Raw genomic sequence first — 22494 nt, 5'->3', positions numbered from 1 at the left:
CAGTCGTACATGTTATGCTTGATATGCTCTTATGAAAATAATGCCAAATCTGATAAAGATATTTCTATCCTTGGATATCATTCATCAAGCAATGCATATAGAGCATTCATGAAAAGATTCTAGTTGTAGAAGTATCAATTCATTTTGATTCTTTATGAGACTAGTGATTTATTATCAAGATACTAAAATTATATGGTTAATCTTTTACATATAACAATCTGAAAAACTTGTTAATAATTAGAACCAAATTGGATTTTTCAGATATGCTCTTAATAAAAAAATTGATGACTATTAAAAGACTAAATTAAGAAAAGATAAAATAGATCTTGATAAGATTCTTGCATAATTAGAAGTAAAAATCACCTTTATCATTTATTTGCTTTACGAGCGTTATTTTCTATCAAATGAATGTGTAGAACACACTCTTGTGTGGTTATTTCATTAAAAAGGAGATCTATGTAAAATAACCACCATACTTAAAAATACACATTACATATATGATAAAGCAATATGAGATTTGATACAAGCATCAAAAACTTAATATATAAAAGCTTAAGTAAACTTTTTGATAGAAAGCAATAGTGATAAATCTATGGATCAAAAAGAAGAATTTGTAATATTTTATTTGCTCAAAGAATGCATTGATGACATCAGTTTTGGTTCTACTAATGAAGAGTTATATGAAGATTTTACTTAGCTCATGTAAGGTGAGTTTGAAATATGTGTGATGAATGAATTAACATCTTCTCTCAAACTCCAAATTAAGACAAACAAGAAAGGGGATCTTCATTGACCAATGTTAGTCCACAAGAACACTCTTATAGAAGATTGGCATGAAGAAGGTACATCTAAGACCCCATCTTGTAGAATTTGAATAGGATGAGCAAAGTAGATCTATTGTTTAAAGTTGTATTGAAGATTGATAGAATAATTATTTCATCATACAGCTAATAGACCAGAATGTATGCTCATTATGTGCACTTGGGCAAGACTTCAATCTAACTTTAATGAATCTTATTTTATTGATAACAAATAAATCATAATCTGAATTTTTGATAGAAACAACTATTTAAGATAAAATTGATTAAAACTTAGCTAAAATATCTTATTGATAATTATCTTAAACAAATAGAATCTAAACTAAATTATTTTTGAAAATAAGAAATTGAATTGACCTTGATAAATCTTCTATTGCCTCACATGCTTGTCCTTGAACTATCTTGGTTAATGAAACTATCTCTTTAGTTCAAGTGAAATGTGCTTGCTTATATTTAGGCAATCTCTTGAGTAAAGTGATTCAACATTTGATTATTGTCATATCTTATGATTGAGTCATCTAGTTTAAATAAAAATATGTTGGTTGAATGTTTTGTATCTTGAAGAAACTAATGACCTTCTTTCAAGAAAGAAAAGGAGTTTGTTAATAATGCAGGATCCTTGAGCAAGAAAATGAGAGATCTCAACTTGAAGGATATCTCCAAGTAAGATACACTAAACATTCACATGCAAACAAGAGAGAGGATCTTCTTCAGCCAAAAGTTCACACATAAGAAATCTAGTTTGGCTTGAAGAACATATAATGAATAGGTAATTTTAGATACCTTTCTCACAAATTAATTGAGCAAGGTCAATAACTTAAATCCTATTATGGCATGATTAAATTCTTTAATTATTAATTTTTGATATCATGTCTATATGTGTATTGATTGACTTATGCTCTTAGAAATTGTTTCATGGTTTGCCTAAACTAAATGATTTCTTTGCCTATATCATAACCATGAAATACACAAGTATATGCTTAAAAGTTTGATGTAAAATAACTTGTGAGAAGTTATGAATCCATGAGCATAATAAAAATGTTGTTTGCATGATATACATATATATGATACACAAGATTAATTCTTTATTCTGCTCTTTCATGTAAATTACTTGAGAATAACAAAAAGAGAGAGAGATAAAGAAAAGAAAATGGATATTATTCAAGAGATGTAAAATCTAAGCAAAGGCAAATACTTCAATCTTAAGGAAAAGAAAAACAAGCATAATATATTCGGCACATTTGGAAGGGATAAAATTCGTAATTAATTACACTTAAACAGGGAGAGTTTGAAGTGAACTTTATAAATTTTCTATATTGCTCATCATAGGGATGGTGCCAATGGGGAGGCTAGTGGTAGTACCCGGCACTATTTGACCCAACTATTCGGTGTAGGGTATATTAGGGACGGCACAAGAGGGAGGCTAGTGGTAGTACCTCGTGCCCCTTCCAACTCCACCGGATAGGGAGCAAATAGAGTATAGAGCATAAGAAAGTTATAAATGAAAGACAAAGTTAATGAAAGTAGAATTAAGTCAATTTTTTTTTAATCACTTGAAAACACACTTTAAGGATAAAATCATTGCAAGATTATATTTAAATAGGGGGAGTTTATTTGAAAAATATTGATTTGGATCCTTGACATGCTTGTTCTTAATATTTTAATGCATGATTTAACACATGATTTATTTTGCATATGGTATGATGTCTTGATTTATTGGTTCTCAATGTTTTGTAATGCTTCATCCTTGGACAATTTGTTTGAATGTTTGAATTGCTACATAACATCTTTTGTTTGGTTCTATTGAAAAGAAATTTCAGATTTGTCGTTCACAATCATCTTTAAAATCTGAAAGTTAAATAAATTTGTAAAAAGGAGAAGAGAAAGATATCTCTATTTAGGCAGAATGAATTAATCTTGATCTATCTTTCTACTTGCCTAACTTTGATACATAATATCCTAATACTTGTTAAAATATCCTCCATTTTGTATCAAAACTCAAAATTAAATACAAAGATTCTGAAAGTGCTCTAATGTTATTGAAATATGCGTTTTCAATCTTAATGATTTAAGATGAGCTATAATGTGGAAGATACATATCTCAAATTATGATTTTGAAAGCCTCAATTGAAAATCCTATGTAATTCAGAATCTGATTTTGTATACAAGCTTAGACTCAATATGATTTCTAAATAAAATCTTAAAGTAAGAAAAACAGAATTAATTCTGATGCCTTTGGTTGATTGCTCCGATACGCATCCGAAACATATCATTTCTTATCTTCAAAGTGTACTAATATTGGTCCAAATGATGTGTCTTTCGATGATCTTGATTGCAAACAAAAATTTCTAAATATATGATCTTATTTTGATATTAAAAAGATTTATTGTGCTTCATGTATCCATTGCAGAAAAACTATAATTAAGAAATTGAGTCCTATAAATAGATATACTTCAATGATCATCTATATATTTTTCTCTCCTACATTATTAAAGACTTCCATCAATAGAGTGAATGATCTTAAAACTAGAAATATTTCAGTTCACTCAAATGACTCTAAAAGAAAGAAAATGTAAATGCTTTTGAAAGAAATTGAGCTTCAAATGAATCATTTTCTGATTAATATTTCTATACATTTTCTCTAAGATTAAGAGAAAGCATAACTTGTTCGTAAAGGATTAGAAAGAGTAATTACTACAAATTTTGGAATAATACTAGATTACTCTACATTCACGATATTACAGAATTTCAGTGTTATTCACGTTTATCACTAAAATCTGAAATTCAACAATTTAAAATGATTAAAGAAGAATGCATCTTTTGAGGGGGAGCTTTAGATATTCAGTATCCTATCCCAAAGACACTTTATTTTGATGCATGCTTTGAATTTTATGGATTGATTTTGATGAACCTCCTTATATTGCAAGACATGCTTTAATTACCTTAAGATGAGTTCTATAAAGGTTGTCTTATCTCAAACCTTGAGTCTTATGAAAATAAGCTGAAACTTATAGAAAATATATTTTTGAGATTGACAATTTTGTTGAACATTATCTTAGGATTCTAAACTCTTAAATGGAATGATCAATTGAGGGGGAGAAAGAAAATTTCAGAAGGAGAGGTCTTATGGAACTTAATTACATGAATCTATAGGAGAGGGAAAGAATACTAAATGAAAAGTGATCCTAATACTCTCCAATATGTATCATCTGAAATTTAAATCTGAAAATCTTTATGATACACCTTGAGGCGTGTTATTTGGTTAGTATATCTCATGCATCACTCTTGAACCAAATTGCAAATCTTAAGAGCCTCTAATTTAATGAAAAAGGAGGAGAATAATGTGTTAAATTTGCTTGAGTATCTCTTAGAAAATCTATTTTTTTAAAAAACTTCACTAATGAGCTCTAATTGGCTTGCTTTTTGGAACTTCAATTTTGTGCAAATTCATTATTTTATGTATCAAATTGTGCTTATTTTCTAAAAGGAATAAAAGAAAGTCTTTAAAAGAGCTCTAAGATGTATCACAAATTGCATGATTTCATAATTTGGTATTTGTGCTCAAATGCACTTATTATTATAAAGAAACTTTGAAGTCATTAAGAATTAATGACCCAACATGATGATATGTCTTTCACATATATAAGTTTTGATCTTTTACTCTGAAAATTAATCAAAATTGCTCTCATGTTTGATAAAATACTTAATAGATTGGGCAAAAGGTCTTAATTGAACAAGCTTTCATACTTATTATTGAAGAGAGGTTAGATTTCCACTCGTGTTTTCATTGAATATCATTTGTGGTACTTCTTGAATTAACCTAAGAGAGATTCCACCCACACTTGATTAGAAAACTATCTGTGGTATCAAATTAGAAAACTTCTTGAAATCACATTCAATGTGTTCTGCTCTGAAATTATCTTAATTGGCTCTGATCTGTGCTCACTAATCTGATTCCAATATTATTGCCTTGAGTTAAATGATTCATATCCTGGCAATAATGTAACATTCAAACCAGAGTACAGTAAGGGAAAGAAATATTTGAGTGTTCTGATCTTTGTGCTTAATGTTTCACTATCTTTTTGATGCTGTCAAAAAGGGGGAGAAATATCTAAGTATATGCTTATAATGCTTTGTGATAATCAGCTTGAACTGAAATATTTTGATTGTGTTAAGCTGATTAAATCTAAAGCATTATCATGAAGTATGTTTTGTTTTAAATATACATGTTGTCTACTTCATGCAACTTAGCTATGTATTACTTCTAGAAAACAATATCTTTTATATTGCATATACTCCAAGTTTTGTCATCATCAAAAAGGGGGAGATTGATGACCCAAAGATTGATTCATAGATTGATTTTGATGATCACAAAACCTTGAAGTATAGATACTAATGTTTATGTTGCAAGGAGAAAGATATTTATTTTGCAAGGAACATAGCAAGTTGGAAGAACACAAGAAGGCCTCCAAAAGCTCTCAAGAAAAGTTAGAAGAAAGCTACAATTCATTGGCCCAACTTTAAAGTTCAAAAGGTTCAAATTGGAGGAGTAAAATCAAAGGAAAAATTCGAAAGAATAGTCTTCGAGTCGACTCCTGAGGAATTCGAGTCGACTCCAATGTTTACCGAGTCGACTCCGGGGAAGTATGAGTCGACTCCTAGGAGTCACAGGCAGAAAAGTCAGAGAACAGTTTTCGGGTCTGAGATTCGAGTCGACTCCAGTGGAACGCGAGTCGACTCCGATGGTTGGTAGGTCGACTCCAAAGAAAGCAAGAGTCGACTCTCAGCGGAACACAAAGAAAAAGTCAGAGAGCATTTTTGGGACTCTGAGATTCGAGTCGACTCCCGCATTGCACGAGTCGACTCCGAGACTCCGCGACCATCAACAGACAGAAAAACCAAGTTACTGCCTCTGAGATTCGAGTCGACTCCCAGACAGCTCGAGTCGACTCCAAGGCAGCGCTACACCAAGATGGCAGAAGGCTGTGTTTCGCAAACTGAGAGCCGAGTCGACTCCAAGGAAGTTCGAGTCGACTCCAAGACTGGATGAGCCAAAAGACAGAGAATCGGGAGTTCGGGCTCTGAGATTCGAGTCGACTCCCAGGACAGTCGAGTCGACTCGAGTGGACAAAATTCAAATTTGGATCCACGGACTACAGAGGATGAGCCGACTCCAAAATTGCCAGGTCAGCGCCAGAAGTTGGCGAGTCGACTCCGGGTTAAGTCGAGTCGACTCCCAGTCAAGACGGCAACTTTAATTCAAACTTGGAACAGTTGCCGAGTCGACTCCGAAAAAGCTCGAGTCGACTCCTGCTACAGCCGAGCCGACTCCTGATCGCGCGAGTCGACTCCAAACCCAACGGTCATATTGTCAGGAGCTGCAGACTGGTTCCAACGGCTCTATTTTTGTCTCTAACGGCTATATTCTTGTTTCCACTCCATCTAAAGCTATAAAAACGAGAAGAGAGCTAGGAGAGAACTGAGGGAAGTGGGTGAAAACATTTAGGGAAGAGATTCCAAGGGAAATCTCCCAAAAAGCACAAAAGGGCCATTCAAAGTGAAATAGAGAGAAAAAGAGCATCCAAGTGAATCCCGAAGCTACCTCTTCATCCGTGTGATGCCTCCGTGATCCTCCACTTCGTGCCGAATCAGAAGAGGGTCAAGTAAAGAAGAAGTCGAGCTCATTCATCTTCCAAAATCCGTTTGAGAGCTTCTCTTTACTCCTTTTGTTTATATTGTTATATCTGCTTGTTTAAGAAGCTTTGATTTGTTTCACACTTTCTTTTAATATCTTGTAACTTGATTCAATCAAGGGATTGAATCAAGGGGTTAAGGTTTGTTGGTGAGCCAAAGAAAAACCAACGGTGTTAAGGTTTGTTGGTGAGCCAAAGGGAAAACCAACGGTGATAGGTTTGTTGGTGAGCCGAGGGTAAAACCAACGTGTAAGGGTTTGATTGTGATCCCGGGAAAAACAATCGGGGAGGTTCTAGTCGGTGAGCCTGGGAAAACCGACCGAGTTCGTTGTGCGCTCGTAAAACAACAAGTTGGGTTGTGAGCTTGTAAAACAACCGGCTGTAATCTGTAGGATTATAGTGGAATTCCCAAGAGGTCTTGGGGAGTGGATGTAGGTGCTGGGATGCACCGAACCACTATATTTTTGTTGTGTTTGTGATGCTCTTTGTTGACTGACCTCCTCACTCACTTACTTAGATATTAAGCTTGCTTAACTCTTCTTCGTGCATCCTTTAGTTGCAAGCATAATCAATTTACTCAATCATTAAATTGAATAGCATACTAGGGCAAAATTAGACTAATCTTTTATTGAACCCACTGCTTAATAGTTGATTAGATTAGAATCATACTCTTGCTAAGGTTAAGCTTCACTAAGCATCCATACAACTTAGCATAATTAATCTAAAAGATTAGAAGTAGTTTAAAAGTTTTAAAAGACCCAATTCACCCCCCCCCCCCCCCTCTTGGGTTGTCACCTTGGGCAACAAAACACCATATGAACTGTGGAAAAACAGAAAACCAAAAGTTAATTACTTTCATGTTTTTGGATGTAGGTGTTTTGTCCATAATAATGGAAAAGATAATTTAGGAAAATTTGATCCTAAATCTGATGAAGGAATATTCTTAGGTTATTCTACAACTAGTAAAGCCTATAGAGTCTTTAATAAAAGAACCCTAGTTATAGAAGAATCTATACATGTTGTTTTTGATGACTCTAGTGACATCTCATCTAGTAAGAAGGTTAATTTTGATGATGATATTGAAATACTTGAAGAAAAGATAGATAAGGTGGGATTACAAGATGGTAATCAAAAGTTGATTGAAGGAGAATCATCAAACCAAGAGCCTATAGTGGATCATGGGCTAACTAAAGCTTGGAGGTATGCTCACGGGCATCCTAAGGAACTAATTCTAGATGATCCATCACAACCGGTTAGGACTAGAGCATCTCTTAGAAATTTGAATAACCATCTAGCTTTTGTTTCACACTTTGAGCCCAAACATATAGAAGAAGCCGAAAATGATGTAAATTGGATAAATGCAATGCAAGAAGAACTAAACCAATTTACTAGAAACAAAGTGTGGGATCTAGTAGAGAGACCTTCTGAATATCCAATAATAGGTACAAAATGGATATATAAAAATAAACTAGATGAAAATAGAATTGTTATAAGGAATAAGGCTAGACTAGTAGCAAAGGGTTATAATCAAGAAGAAGGCATAGATTTTGATGAAACCTTTGCTCCCGTAGCTAGACTTGAGGCGATTAGACTTCTATTAGCATATGCATGCTCTAAGGACTTCAAGCTATATCAAATGGATGTAAAAAGTGCTTTTCTAAATGGGTTTATTAATGAGGAGGTGTATGTAGAACAACCTCCTGGTTTTGAAAATCATCAATACCCTAATCATGTGTATAAACTGAACAAAGCGCTTTATGGACTAAAACAAGCACCTAGAGCATGGTATGAGAGACTTAGTAAATTCCTATTAGAACATGAATTCTCTAGGGGAAATGTAGATACAACATTATTTCTGAAAAAGAAAAATAAGGATATGTTATTAGTACAGATCTATGTTGATGATATCATTTTCGGTGCTACTAACAATCGCCTCTGCGAGGAATTTGCTGATTTGATGCAGAGTGAGTTTGAGATGAGCATGATGGGAGAGCTGAACTATTTCCTCGGGCTTCAAATCAAACAATCTGAAGGAGGCATCTTCATCAATCAAGCAAAATATATCAAGGAGATGCTCAAGAAGTTTGATATGGAGGGAAACAAGTCAATCAGCACCCCCATGAGCTCATCATGCAAGTTAGACCAAGATGAATCAGGTAAATCTGTAGATCAAAAACTTTATAGAGGTATGATAGGTTCTTTACTGTATCTTACTGCAAGTAGGCCTGATATTATGTTTAGTGTGTGCATGTGTGCTAGATATCAGGCTAATCCTAAAGAATCACACCTAGCTGCAGTTAAGAGAATCTTTAAATACTTAATTGGAACTAAGAACATAGGGCTGTGGTACTCTAAAGAATCTAGCCTAAACTTAATAGGGTACACAGATTCAGACTTCGTTGGATGTAAGCTTGATAGAAAAAGTACCAGCGGGTCTTGTCAATTTCTAGGAGAAAACCTAATCTCATGGTTTAGCAAGAAACAAAACTCGGTTGCATTATCCACTGCAGAAGCTGAATATGTTGCAGCCGGGAGTTGTTGTGCTCAAATCTTATGGATTAAACAACAATTAGAAGATTATGGCATTAAACAAGATAAAATTCCCATTAATTGTGATAACACAAGTGCCATAAATCTAACTAAAAATCCAATTCAACACTCAAGAACTAAACACATTGAGATAAGACATCACTTCATAAGAGATCATGTATTGAATGGTGATGTGTCACTCCAATTTGTGTGTACTGATAATCAATTAGCAGACATTTTTACAAAACCCCTAAGTGAAGAGAGGTTTAGTGTGCTTAGAAGGGGATTAGGAGTGATTGATCCATCCTAGTGGGAGTTTTTCACTAGATTAATTAATTTTGATGATTAGAATGAGGTTAAAATAGAGTTTCTATGCAGTGATCATCAAATCAGTCCTTAATTAGGTGATTTTCCCTCATTTGGCATGATTATGGCATGGTTTTTAGGTGCGTGCCAAGGTTAGAGACGACTCGAGTAAGTTTCAGAGCCGGCTCCTAAGGGGGAGTCGACTCGCGCATTAGCGGGAGTCGACTCGCAAAGTTGGCAGCTGAGGGGGAGTCGACTCGCACACTGTCGGGAGTCGACTCGAAGTCTACATGCGCTAACAGAGAGTCGACTCGCGCATATTCTGGAGTCGACTCGAGGTCGAGTCGACTCGCGAATCAGGGGAGTCGACTCGCAGTCGGGATCCGACTTTTTAACCCTAGGTTTGTCGTTTTGCAAACACTTTTCCTCAAGCCGCCACTGTTCACAAAGCCCTAGAGCCGACTCCTAGGTCATCCCCGATCGTCTCCAAGCCCTTTTCCCGTCGATTCTTCGCCGGACATTGAGGTTCCGTCCGTTCCTAGGTCATTTCCGGTCCGTCCCGAGCTTCCTCTGTCGGTTCTTCACCGTCCTCTAGGTATTTTTCTTCCCGTTTAAGTCAAGATGCCTCGTAAGACCGTCGTTAGGAAGAGGTCCCGTCCCGAGGCCGGTCCCGAGCGACGCTCCAAGGCGCGGCACGATCCCGCGAGGCAACCACCTCCGGATCGTTCCCCGCCTAGGGTGGTTCTCGTTAGGCCGTTGGCCGGGAAGGCCGTCACCTCCGGGAGGTTTGTCGATTTCGACTATCTCTCCCGGGAGGGGTTCACCATAGGCGATAGGCTTAGAGCCCAGGGCCTAGAGTACTTCCTCACCTTGGACCTTCCCACCTATCCTGGCCTAGTTCAAGAGTTTTACAGTACCGTCCATCGGAGAGATGGAGGTATCGAGGGTACGGTAGTAGGTGTCCCGTTGCGTGTCACAGAGGACCTCATTGCCCATATCCTTCACCTTCCATTAGTAGGGGTGGCTCCCGCACACCCTGAGGATAGAGTTGCGGCCCTTACGGTCGTCTTAGGGCATTCACCTCAGTCCCCCCTAGATGAGGTATCTGCTAGCTCACTTCCTATTGAAGTGAGAATCCTTTTGAGCATTCTGTCCAGGTCCATCTTCCCTAAGACAGGGAGATTTGATTTTGTGAATGAGAGGCACTTAGCTATTATGTCTTATATCCTTCAGGACACCCTGATCAACTTCCCAAAGCTCATTTATAGGTATATGTGTGAGCCCCTAAATAGACCTAGGCTCTCACTCCCATACGGAATGTTATTCACTCTTCTTTTTAGGCAGTACGAGATTCCCATTCCTGAGAGGGAACCCTCTCGTGCCTTGCGATGGACTGATCGCTTGTGTACGGGGACTATGCACAGGATGGGATTTCGGAAGAGAGAAGGGATCTGGGTTAGGAAGTCTACTCTCACTGCTCAGACCACCAGACCATCACCCAGTCCTGAGCCAGATTCAGACTACCCAGACCTTCCAGACCATCCAGACCTCCCATCCACTCCTCCTGCTCCTACCACCTTTGCCGGACCTTCCTCCTCAGCTACACCATCTATGGAGGTTCGGATTGATCCAGAGCAGCTCCGAGAGCTGCGGCAGGAGATCGTCCGAGATCTGAGGGACAAGCTGCTTCGGGAGCTCCAAGGTGCGGTGCCTGCTCCCACTCCTGCACCCGTATCTTCTCAGTTGGTCCCTTCCTTGACAGCCGTGACTGACATGACGGCTCATGTACGGGAAGAGATCTACAATATCCAGAGTTTGGTCCAGGCCCAGTTCCAAAGCATGAATGAGGTCACGAGCTCCACTCGACAGATGCGAGAGGAGATAGGTCGTGACATGCACACCACCACCGAGGGGGCCGAGCGCTTGTCGAATGTACTCATCGACAAGCTGGACGCACTACAGACATCGGTGACTGGGCTTCAGGCGTCGGTGACAGAGCTCTCCACTACACATAGCAGAGCCACCACGTCTATCATCACACAGCTTGGCCATGTCACAGATGCAGTCACCCTCCTCATGGAGCAGAGCCGATTGAGAGGAGGAGCCACATCCTCCAGAGGAGGAGATGCATCCTCGAGAGGGGAGCCTCATCCTCGAAGAGGCCATAGATGTTTTTGTGTTTTGTCTTGTTTTGCTTTACTTATTGTATTCTCAAATGTATTCACATTCATATCAATACAATGAGTAGACATTTTATCTTCAATTATGTGCCATTTGATGTGCCATTTGTTGATTGTGCCATTGATTGTGTGTGATTACCTCCTTTTTGGTATGATGACAAAAAGGGGGAGAAATATGTATAAAATATGGTAAAATATGTAAAAGGAGAGAAATATTGAAAGAAATCAATGGAAATAAATAAAACAATAAACTCTTAAAAACACACACAAATTTGTTCTAAGTGGATTCGGTACCTCGAGGCTCATTATCTCTCTTTTGGGGCTCCTAATGGAGTAATCTCCAGAATCTATTCAAGGGATATTCGGAGATTAGCTGAATCCTACTCAAGAACAAATTGACAGATTTTCCCTCTAAAAAGATAAAATTCAGTTCAAAAAAAAACTTCAAAGCATGAAGAGGAAATTCAGAAAATCAAAATATAGTTGAATGCATATGTTGAGGGGGAGAATCTGAATTTTAATCAAGCTAAATCATTAATGACATATAAGCCAAACAATTGATTGCATAATATAAAGGCTTATATAATTCCAAATGAAAGGGGGAGCTTTTACTCCGAAATTTAATGTTTCACTCCTTTCAAACTTGGATAAATTAAATTATCAGACATTTGAATTCATTTATGGATTTTACTTCATTGTTTTATGAGCAATTCATTTTACATATACTCAAAGTTTTGTCATCATCAAAAAGGGGGAGATTGTGGAGTGATTGATTAAAACCCCATTTGATTTTGATGAGCTCAAAGCATTTGAGTATATCTTGTGATTACTAATGAATTCAATTGAGTGTTTCAGTGAAAAACCTGTCCAAGTGTTTCTAGACTTAGTTCATAGTATTTTGGATAAGTTAAGAAGTCTGCATGAACCAATGTCTGAGACTCGAGTCGACTCCCGAGTATCACGAGTCGACTCCAAGCGTATCAAGTTCACTGGCACGAGCTCGAGTCGACTCCAGACTAGTACGAGTCGACTCCGACTGAGAACAGAAAGAAGAACAGAAAGCCTCATCTCAGAACCTGTCAACGAGTCGACTCCTGAAGTGCGCGAGTCGACTCCAATGTTCACCGAGTCGACTCCAGGGAAGTAAGAGTCGACTCCAAGCAGTCACAGGCAGAAAAGTCAGAGAGCAGTTTTCGGGTCTGAGATTCGAGTCGACTCTGATGGTTGGCAGGTCGACTCCAAAGAAAGCATGAGTCGACTCTCAGCGGAACACAAGAAAAAAGTCAGAGAGCATTTTTGGGACTCTGAGATTCGAGTCGACTCCCGCAGTACACGAGTCGACTCCGAGACTGAGCGACCATCAACAGACAGAAGGCCATGTTACTGCCTCTGAGATTCGAGTCGACTCACAGACAGCTCGAGTCGACTCCAAGACAAGCTTCACGTCAAAAGGCAGAAGACCAACTTTCGGAAACTGAGGGCCGAGTCGACTCCAAGGAGGTTCGAGTCGACTCCAAGACTGGATGAACCAAACGACAGAGAATCGAGAGTTCGGGCTCTGAGATTCGAGTCGACTCCCAGGACAGTCGAGTCGACTCGAGTGGACAAAATTCAAATTTGGATCCACGGACTTCAGTGGATGAGCCGACTCCAAAAATTGCCAGGTCAACTCCAGAAGTTGGCGAGTCGACTCCAGGTCAAGACGAGTCGACTCCCAGTCAAGACGGCAACTTTAATTCAAATTTGGAACAGTTGCCGAGTCGACTCCGGAAAAGCGTGAGTCGACTCCTGCTACAGCCGAGTCGACTCCTGATCGCGCGAGTCGACTCCAACCCACCAACGGTCATATTGTCAGGCTGCGCAGAGTGTGCAGAACGGCCAGAAAAAGCAGAGTAACGGCTAGTTTCCGTGGGGGTTGGCTTAAATAGCCACAGAGGACTGTAGCAAGGTAGAGAACAGACATTTCACTCCAAGCATTCAAGTTTTCAAGCTCTCCAAGTGCTCTTAAACGAAAAAGGGGAGATCTGCATTTACTGCTCCAACAACTTCTTCCCAACAATCAAAGCTTCCTCCTCCTGCATTCAAGTCGACCACTCTTTCAAGAGGAGACCGGAGTTCCAGAAGCCATACCTCTTCACCAGCTTAAAAGCGTTTGAGGGCTTCTAACTCCTTTACGATTATATTGTCTTAAATCTGCTTTTTGAGAAGCTATTTTCTGTTTTCTTCTATCTCTTGTATTTACTTGATTCAATCGGGGGATTGAATCAAGGGGTTTAAGGTTGGTTGGTGAGCCAAGTTAAAACCAACGTGTGTAAGGGTTTGATTGTGAGCCCGGAAAAACAATCGGGGTTGGTTCTAGTCGGTGAGCCTGGGAAAACCGACCGAGTTCGTTGTGAGCTCGTAAAACAACAAGTTTGGTTGTGAGCTTGCAAAACAACCGGCTGTAATCCAAGGGGGTTATAGTGAAATTCCCATGTGAGACTTGGGGAGTGGACGTAGGAGCAAGGGTTAGCTCCGAACCACTATAAAACTTTATGTTTGTAGTGCATTGTCTCTCATCTTCTTCCCCGCACATTACTCACAGCACTAGGCTTTAATTAAATAACTTGCTATAGTTTTTAATTAATCATCCACTAAGTTTTAATTAGCCAAATTATATTAAAAACCCAATTCCCCCCCCCCCCCCTCTTGGGTTGTCTATCTGGGCAACAGAATCCTTGTACGCCAATCCTGCATAATATAAATATTTTTATACTTATATATGTATAATATGCTACGATCTGAATTAATATGCTATGATCCAGACAAATCAAAATTGTTATATTAAACTATATTTTGATTGTGTTGGCTTGTGATTGATATTATGTTGTATGCATGTGCATAACCTACACCTGTATAATTGGATTTATGGATGTGGTGCTATAGACTAACCTTGTTAATATTGGTTGCCCCGTCACGGGCTGGAAACGTGACCGGATTAGTCTATAGTTGTAAATAAAAGGGATTGATGTGTGGATGTGAAATTGATTAAATGAACATTGACTTTGGGCCGTCTCGTTATTATGGGTTTGCCCGTCACAGGCTCTAAGTGTGACAATGTTGGTTTGCCCGTCACAGGCTCTAAGTGTGACAATGTTGGTTTGCCCGTCACAGGCTCTAAGTGTGACAATGTTGGTTTGCCCGTCACAGGCTCTAAGTGTGACACTATTGGTTTGCCCTGTCACGGGCTGGAAACGTGACCGGGATTTGGCCCAAAGTCGGAAAGATAATTGATCCGGATCAAGTTAATATAGAATGGAAAAAAAAAAATGAACACAGTAATGAATATATATGAGTTATCCTATGCTATATCATTCTTGTGTGACTGGACTTTCATTGATGTTTGTTTGACGTACAAACTTATATTGATTACTTGAGTCTTTTGATGGCCGATTTATGATCTCATGAAGTTTGCATCGTTTTGCCGTGGTTTTCAAAATTCATATTACTATTGTGTTGGTATGGATGTGTAGGGGTTCTTACTGGGCTGTAAAGCTCACCCCCTTCTTCTTTCTCTTTCAGAGATGCAGGATGCATACATGGATGGGTTGGGCGCAGAGTGCAAGCACCAGAGTCATTAGTTAGTTAGTTGTTTATTCTTCTTGATGTCGATGAATATTTGAAGAGCTCGTAATTGAACTAATTTGTCTATTTGGACATGTCGGATTTGTCTATTTGAATTATCAATTTCTTGTGGATTTATTGGAATTTTTGTTAATCATAGGCCTTGCATGATCTTTAGGGCACTGCTCTAGGGCTCATGCGGCCGGTCGCGTACCGGACCCGGGTGCTGGGTTCGGGGCGTGACAGTACTATTCATCAATGTTTAAAAAGAAGCATGAGAAAAATAAAAATAAGCTAAAAGCCCAATAACTCACTTTTATCTCTAGTTTGATCAAGCATAATATACACAGAATATCAATTCTCAAAATATAATTGTTTTAGTTAAATAAATAAAAGTAAGCTGAAAAATAAATAAATAAATAATATATTTTTAAAAATACTTAATGCATCTGTTAAAAAAATAAAACTTCAAATTAATGTATTTAACTATTCACACTTATCTCTAGCCTTTACGACTATGGCTATGATCGACTTATGGAAAGCTCTGAGAAAGACTAGCTCTTAGCTACAACAAATCGCCAATGGGCATGCACCAATCATGATCAATTCACTGGAGACCCTGGAACAAGATTAGCTCTAAAATTATATGAAAAATATACTTGCAACAGTATGTGTTAGTGAGCACCTCATTGGCATGGTCCGAAAGAAAATTAGTTCTTGGTTACAACATGCCACCAATTGGCATGCGTCAGTGATTGTCACATTGGAGGTCTGAAAGGAAACAAGATCCTAACATGTGTAGTCATAGTCAGACTAGAGATAAAATCATCATAAGAAATAAAATCGAAAAATGTTTCAAAGCAACAATAGTGCAATTAATAACCCAATAAATTATTTCATGCTTGATCATATTTTTTTTAGGATTTTATAGTTGCGTAGAGCATACATAACAGATAATATACTTATGCCTGAACAATATTCAGATTTAAATTTCAATACTCAAATCAATATTTGAATGCCGGTGTATAATTAAGCATTATAAAGATATTCATGCATATGAAAAGATATTAGAGTAGAGATACCTACAGCTCAACTGATAAAGCACAAGGAAAACTCTCCATGTGACAGCAAAGCCAAAATGAACCTTTCAATCCAACTATGCCCTAACACTTTCCAAAAATCTAATATCAAAAACATAAACTAAGATATCCATCCATTCAAAAAATTTGACCATAATTCGTACATTTTCTTGACCTTCACTAATCCAAATTAATTATGAACATTAACTAAATGAGGAGATTATAATTTTTACCACAACCAAGCATTCGAGTGTACAATTCACACTAGATGGCTTCCTGCCCAAATAATTAAGATCATCGAACTAGGGAATAAATAAATCACAAGATGGGGAGGGATAAGATCAGGCAGGTGGCAGTACATGACATTCCCAATTTTAACAGATCTAAGTGGTACTCAATAAAATCAAGAATAGGGGTCTGACCTCAGGAGACAATATCATGTTCTAGGCCCTAGATGGCAAGATTTATTGGGACCAGATCTATTATGGCTAGTAGGTGGCCCATTAAGTAGGATCATTAAGTAGGATCTTGCAGAGACTTATGAAGCAACAAGCAAGATCAAGGATGATTCCGATCTGAGGAGGAATAATATGATTAAGGCTGTTGATCTCTTAATCAATTGATATCAAGTGAAGATCAAGTGGTGGAGGGCAATGATCAGGACCATTGATCGCCTGATCAACTGGGCTCGAGTTAAGATCAAGCGGTGGAGGTTGATAGAAAGAGGATAGAGAGAGGATACGGAAATGGAAAAGAGAGAAGATGAGAAAATAGAGAGGGGTATGGTGGTCAGGTCCTTCATCCTAGGACCGACTATTGCCCAGCGAAGCAACCCAAGAGGGGGATAAATTAGATTTTTCAAAAATTCTACAGATTATGTGCAGCAAAAAATTAACTTTTGAATATGTAGGTGATGTGAAAAGACAAGTATAAGTGGTAAATAAATTAAGTGCTTTATTTTTTATTTAATATTAATAAAATGTTAAAATAAATAAATAATAAAAGGATGGAAAGATTGGATAACTTTTCATTATTGTCAAGTGCCAACTTGGTATCAAGCCAGTTGTTGTGCGAACATTTGCCATAGAAATATTAAAAATAATTTTTATTAAAAAATTATAAAAAGACAATTTGCACATGGGGGTCTAGATAGTCTACCCTAGGCTCGGAAAAGTTTATCACTGGATGGTGGACTATATATGCATGTCTTACTTTATTTTTAATTAAAGATATATTTTATGGAAATAAATAATCCTTTAACATCCTTTAAAAATAAAAATATATATTAAAAGCAATTGGCAGTGGGTGGCTGAGAGATCCTCTAGGTTGGCGATCCATAAAGTTGGGACAATTTGTACATACATATTAAGCTATCCTTTTATATTTTGAAAATCATATGATTATGCATGGATCTTGCAACTAATAATTTCTCTTGGTTAAATTTTGGCATAAATTGTGAGTTGAAATGGAACTGTGAAAACTTATGTATTATTGTTTATTCTTTGGTTACATAAGGGTGCATATAATGCTTATGGGGACACCGTAACAATGTCCGACCATATTTCTGAACAAGTATTTTACTGCAACTGCTTGTATGTGACAGTCACCAAACGAAACATGCATTTGGAAGGAAATAAGTTAGATAGGTGGCAACATCATATTACAATACTTAGATTGAAATTATTGCACATATATTGGCCAGACATGGTATCACTTAGCATTGGTATCTCTAGATATTTATTAGCCTCTATAGTTCTTGTCTACCAGATAGCAGATAATAATTTGTGTGTTTTTTTCATCAAAAAATATTTTGTGTGTCATAGATGATTGATTGGCATTTTTGAGGCCCAGAATGATATACCAAATGTGATGCCTTTAATTTGATTATTGATGGACCTTTCTCTATTCATACCAATTTTGATCGTGCCTAAAGGTTACACAATAATTTAATCTAGATAACTTGATATTGACCTCCTAAATTGAGCATGTCTCATGTATGTATATTGATCATCAGATCATTAATGGTATAAACACCAAGTAATATATGATTATGTGTTTCCTAGGAGGCTAATGGGAGTGTACAGTAATATATTATTGTTACATCCCCGACCTGAAGTTGCAAGCCAAGGATGTGGCATCTGCCTCAAACTGAAAAGACCTAGAAATTCCAATATTTGCAATAAACCCCTACAAAACTTTATGATCTAATCAATTAGAAGATCCCAAATCAACTCACTTCTGAGCATTTCTTGGTAAGCCTCTAGAAGTTTCTCGTTACTTGGTTAAACTTATGTGAGCCTTTCAAATCAATTTTTCTACACAGTATTAGATTTCACCGGTGATTTCACTGATAGCATCAAGATATCCTCAAAAGAATCAAAGGCCTAAATTTTGATTTTTTAATTTGAAAATAATAATATAAGAGAAATCTAGTAATCTAATTCGAATAGGATAACTTAAATTTATCATAAATTCCAATTGAGTGCATGCTCTGGTTGGGAAAATACCCTTATCTGTAGTATCCTGATTTTTTTTCCTTTTCGAATCCTCCTTCAAAAGGTTAATCAAGTACTTATAAATTTACTAAATTATCAGGCAATAATGAGATCTATCTACTTCAACTCAAAAGACCAAGAAGCATCAAATAGAGAAGAAAATCAAGAGTTTTTCCACTGAGTAAAACGTTTTGACTCTTTCAATTCATCCAATTTCAAATACTAATCAAAAAAATATGTTTTCGTGATTTTCTGATACTATGAAATTCATTCTAAGCCTGCACATTAAGCAAATTCTTCTTAATAGACCAAAGTTTGCAACCAGTTTACACCCATGATCACGTCTAGGTTCCAAAGTTACTTAAATAACCAGCAATACATAATTACATACGTCATAACATAACCTACTTAGTAACACAACATGAATTCCCATATACATTAATTATGTAACCCCAAGTACACTCATACTTGGCCTGGCCTTGGTAATTTTAATCGAAAGGTTTAACTGTATAAGCCTTATAAACACAAAAGCCAAAGGAGAGACTAAACCAATCACGCTACAACAACAACGAAAATCAGACACCGGCACAACGACGATGCAGAGAGTCTACAAGAAGAACAGGATTCAAATGCAGAACTTAGCCATGCCATGTCGAGGATTACAACCATCACGGCTGCTCACATTTTGTAGTAATCTAAAACACCGTAGACTGATTGGAGAATAGTGAGTCCGAGGAGCAGAACAGCTGCCCCTAATGAAATGATCGCCCATGGATTCCCGAAATAGTCACGCACAGCTTTGGCGCGCCACCTATGGCATCTCGACTGGCAATAAGCATTCAAGTCTTCGTACACACCCTGAAGGTAGTTTTGTTGTGGATCATAATTAACACCACTGCCTAGTTTGTTGAAGAGAGACGCAATGTCCTCGTCGGCACCGAGACTTCGGTAAATGATCCCTTCCTGGTGGAGCAACTGCACATCTCTTGGGGTGTTGATGATGTCATCCAAGAACAAGGTATAATGAGTGATGTCCATCTTGTGTCTAAGGCAACATTGCTCCAAAGCAGTGAGGTTTGCTAAAACCATGTTTGTTCGATCATCAATCTCAATGGCCGGGATTTCCAACACCCCCCTATCTTTACAGAATGAAATGTCTAGAAAGCTAATTGTTTGATCATCAATCTCAATGGCCGGGAATGCTCCGTTCCTGGCCGGGAATTTCCTCACCTTGATCTCTACTCCAGCCTCTGCAAGTTCAGTTGCGGTGGGGACAGTCGGTGGGAGCCTTTCGTTTTTTTCAGTGAAACACGGGAGTCCTTCTGAAAGCAAGGAATTGCAACACCACGACAACAGCTTTGTGCAGCTTCTTGTGTTTCTCGCCTCTGCAAGTTCAGTTGCGGTGGGGACAGTCGGTGGGAGTCTTTCGTTTTTTTCAGTGAAACACGGGAGTCCTACTGAAAGCGAGGAATTGCAACACCACGACAACAGCTTAGTGCAGCTTCTTGTGTTTCTCGCCTCTGCAAGTTCAGTTGCGGTGGGGACTGTCGGTGGGAGTCTTTCGTTTTTTTCAGTGAAACACGGGAGTCCTTCTGAAAGCGAGGAATTGCAACACCACGACAACAGCTTAGTGCAGCTTCTTGTGTTTCTCGCCTTCCCTAACTTTGGAACACTCAAGATCCATTTGTGGAACAAGTGGAGTAAATGATCCACCTGGAAGCCTTGGTCGGGCAGCGTTGGCTGTTGATCTTGAAAATACTGTGGTACAAGATCAGCGAACAACGAGATGGCAACTTGTTGAAGGCGGGAGCTATTCCACCCTGGCATCACCAGCGTATCGAGGAGATGCTCGACAATGAAATATGGAAGTTGATTTTCGAGCAGCAGCAAGTCTTGGGGGATGAGGTCTAAAAACCACTTGTTATCTTTTTGCAGCGATATGAGCTCCTCCGCTTGCAGATCATTACCATCATAAGTACTTTCATCTGTATTCGCAATGGCATGGTAAGTAATAAATATTTGAATGAGGAAACATCCATCAAGCAGCAGCATCTCCACAAACTGATTGCTATCCAAGTCGATCACCTCCGAGTAGCAGTTCCGGGCCGCCACCTCCAAATCCTTCATCTTTCTTAAGCCCTCGTTCCTGCTCCCATCCGGAACTTTGGAGAGGTAGTGGTGTAGTAGCCGCCACTTGAGCTCCTCCATGGCCTTCAAGTCCTCGGACTTGCCACGATGGTAGGGGCCGATGGAGACCAGTTTTGGCTCGTAGGCACCCCGATTGCCACATCGCATGTCCGGAGGGACTCTAAAGATGGTTGGCTCGGCCGGGGGTTTTCTGTGCATGGACATGCCCGCTCTATATTTGATAGATTCCAACCATGGCGTATTGATCTCCATGGCGACATGTTGGTTGGCTTCTGTCGGTGGTCTTCTTCCGTCCATTTTTCGTTTTTTTTCTATCTCCTCTCGCCACTCAAAGGGCTTGGGAACTCTCGGGGGCGGAGGGAGGAATGCGGTGGGCGAGCAGGGAGACCTAGAATCCTTCAAGTAGGCGAATCCTTTAAGTAGGCGAATCCTTAAGGCTGTTACTATGGTGAATGAGGTGACAACTAAAAAATATTAAAAAAATAACTTGTAGGCATAGGTGGTCAGGGCAAACTATATTAGACTTTGACTAATTTATTACTAGAAGATGACCGATGGATGTTAGATTACAATTAGTCCTCATAACTATAACCAATGAGCCACAACTAAAAAATATTAAAAAAATAATTTGTACCTATAGATTGGAGAAGCAAATGGATTGGATAATAATTGATACTTATCCGACTTATTTTTTTATTCAAATTTTAATTTTAGAGCTAAATCTAACTTAATAGGAGATCGGATATAGTCCATAGTTATAATTTTTGATCCAATAAATTATTCAGATCAGATGGGATCTATGTATTATCCAGGTCTAATATGAAAAATTTGGATCTCGGGTCTAATTCGTATTCCAGTCGGCCCATGTTGGGTGATGCCCCCATCTCCATCCTAAACAGATGAACGGCAAAATAAGCTAGCTGCTAACCATGTGCCCGACGGTGTCATAGTGACGCTGATAAGTGACACCAGTCGACAGCTGGCTTCGGATCTGGAGAGGGTCAAGGTCTCCCTAAGATAACCCATCCCACCTTATATAAGTGACAAAAAAGGAGACCGTGTTTCCTACGATGACACCGCGAAACGTGCGGCACGTTGGTGGTGCAGCCCTCGCGGATATCCATGCATCTCTTCCTAAATGGTTGTTGCAGTGCCTTGTGCATTCCATGGGGTGAAGGTAGAGTAGAACAACTGCTACATTGTTTGCAAATATAGTCTCCGGTAGAGTAACGACACTCTGCTTCTTTTTTATTAATTATGAGCTTTTCTTTCCCTTGGAAATATGCAGCCCTGACGCGGTCATTGGCTGTCGTCACGCTACAAGCATCTTGTGATGTTTGCAGACTGTTTAATCATACTACGTCTTTGGAAGGAATCTTCTTTGGCTTTTCCTTTATTTTAAATAATACAAATTATTTGTAAATAGATATATTTATGTGTTAGTGATTAAACGATGCAGTTGTTCAAAATAGATAACCTCTTATGGCCTGCAGGTCCTAAGTGAATAATCCGAGTTTGAATCGGATCATCGGATAAATGATACAAAATTGACCCAAAAAATAATGAGTTGGATCGGATCGGGCCGAGATTCAGTAAACTCAGACCCAAACCAGAAAATAAAGTGGGTCTACCCTGACCCAATC

General features: G+C 38.4%; 1 protein-coding gene across 1 annotated transcript; it reads right to left on the bottom strand.

Moving 5' to 3' along the window:
* Positions 1-19048: 19048 nt before the first annotated feature.
* On the bottom strand, positions 19049-21221 carry LOC103715348 (putative UPF0481 protein At3g02645). Its single transcript, XM_039129695.1, has one exon. It carries the CDS (start codon positions 21146-21148, stop codon positions 19382-19384), a length of 1767 nt encoding a protein of 588 aa, XP_038985623.1. The 5' UTR covers positions 21149-21221; the 3' UTR covers positions 19049-19381.
* Between the last annotated feature and the right edge of the window lie 1273 nt (positions 21222-22494).

The sequence above is a fragment of the Phoenix dactylifera genome, chromosome 8 (genome assembly GCF_009389715.1).
Source record: "Phoenix dactylifera cultivar Barhee BC4 chromosome 8, palm_55x_up_171113_PBpolish2nd_filt_p, whole genome shotgun sequence".
Lineage (NCBI taxonomy): Eukaryota > Viridiplantae > Streptophyta > Magnoliopsida > Arecales > Arecaceae > Phoenix > Phoenix dactylifera.
This window is presented reverse-complemented; position numbering and strand designations above follow the sequence as displayed.

Excerpts from the sequence above, each read along its gene's own strand:
- LOC103715348 (XM_039129695.1), bottom strand. The coding sequence starts at position 21,148 with ATGGACGGAAGAAGACCACCGACAGAAGCCAACCAACATGTCGCCATG.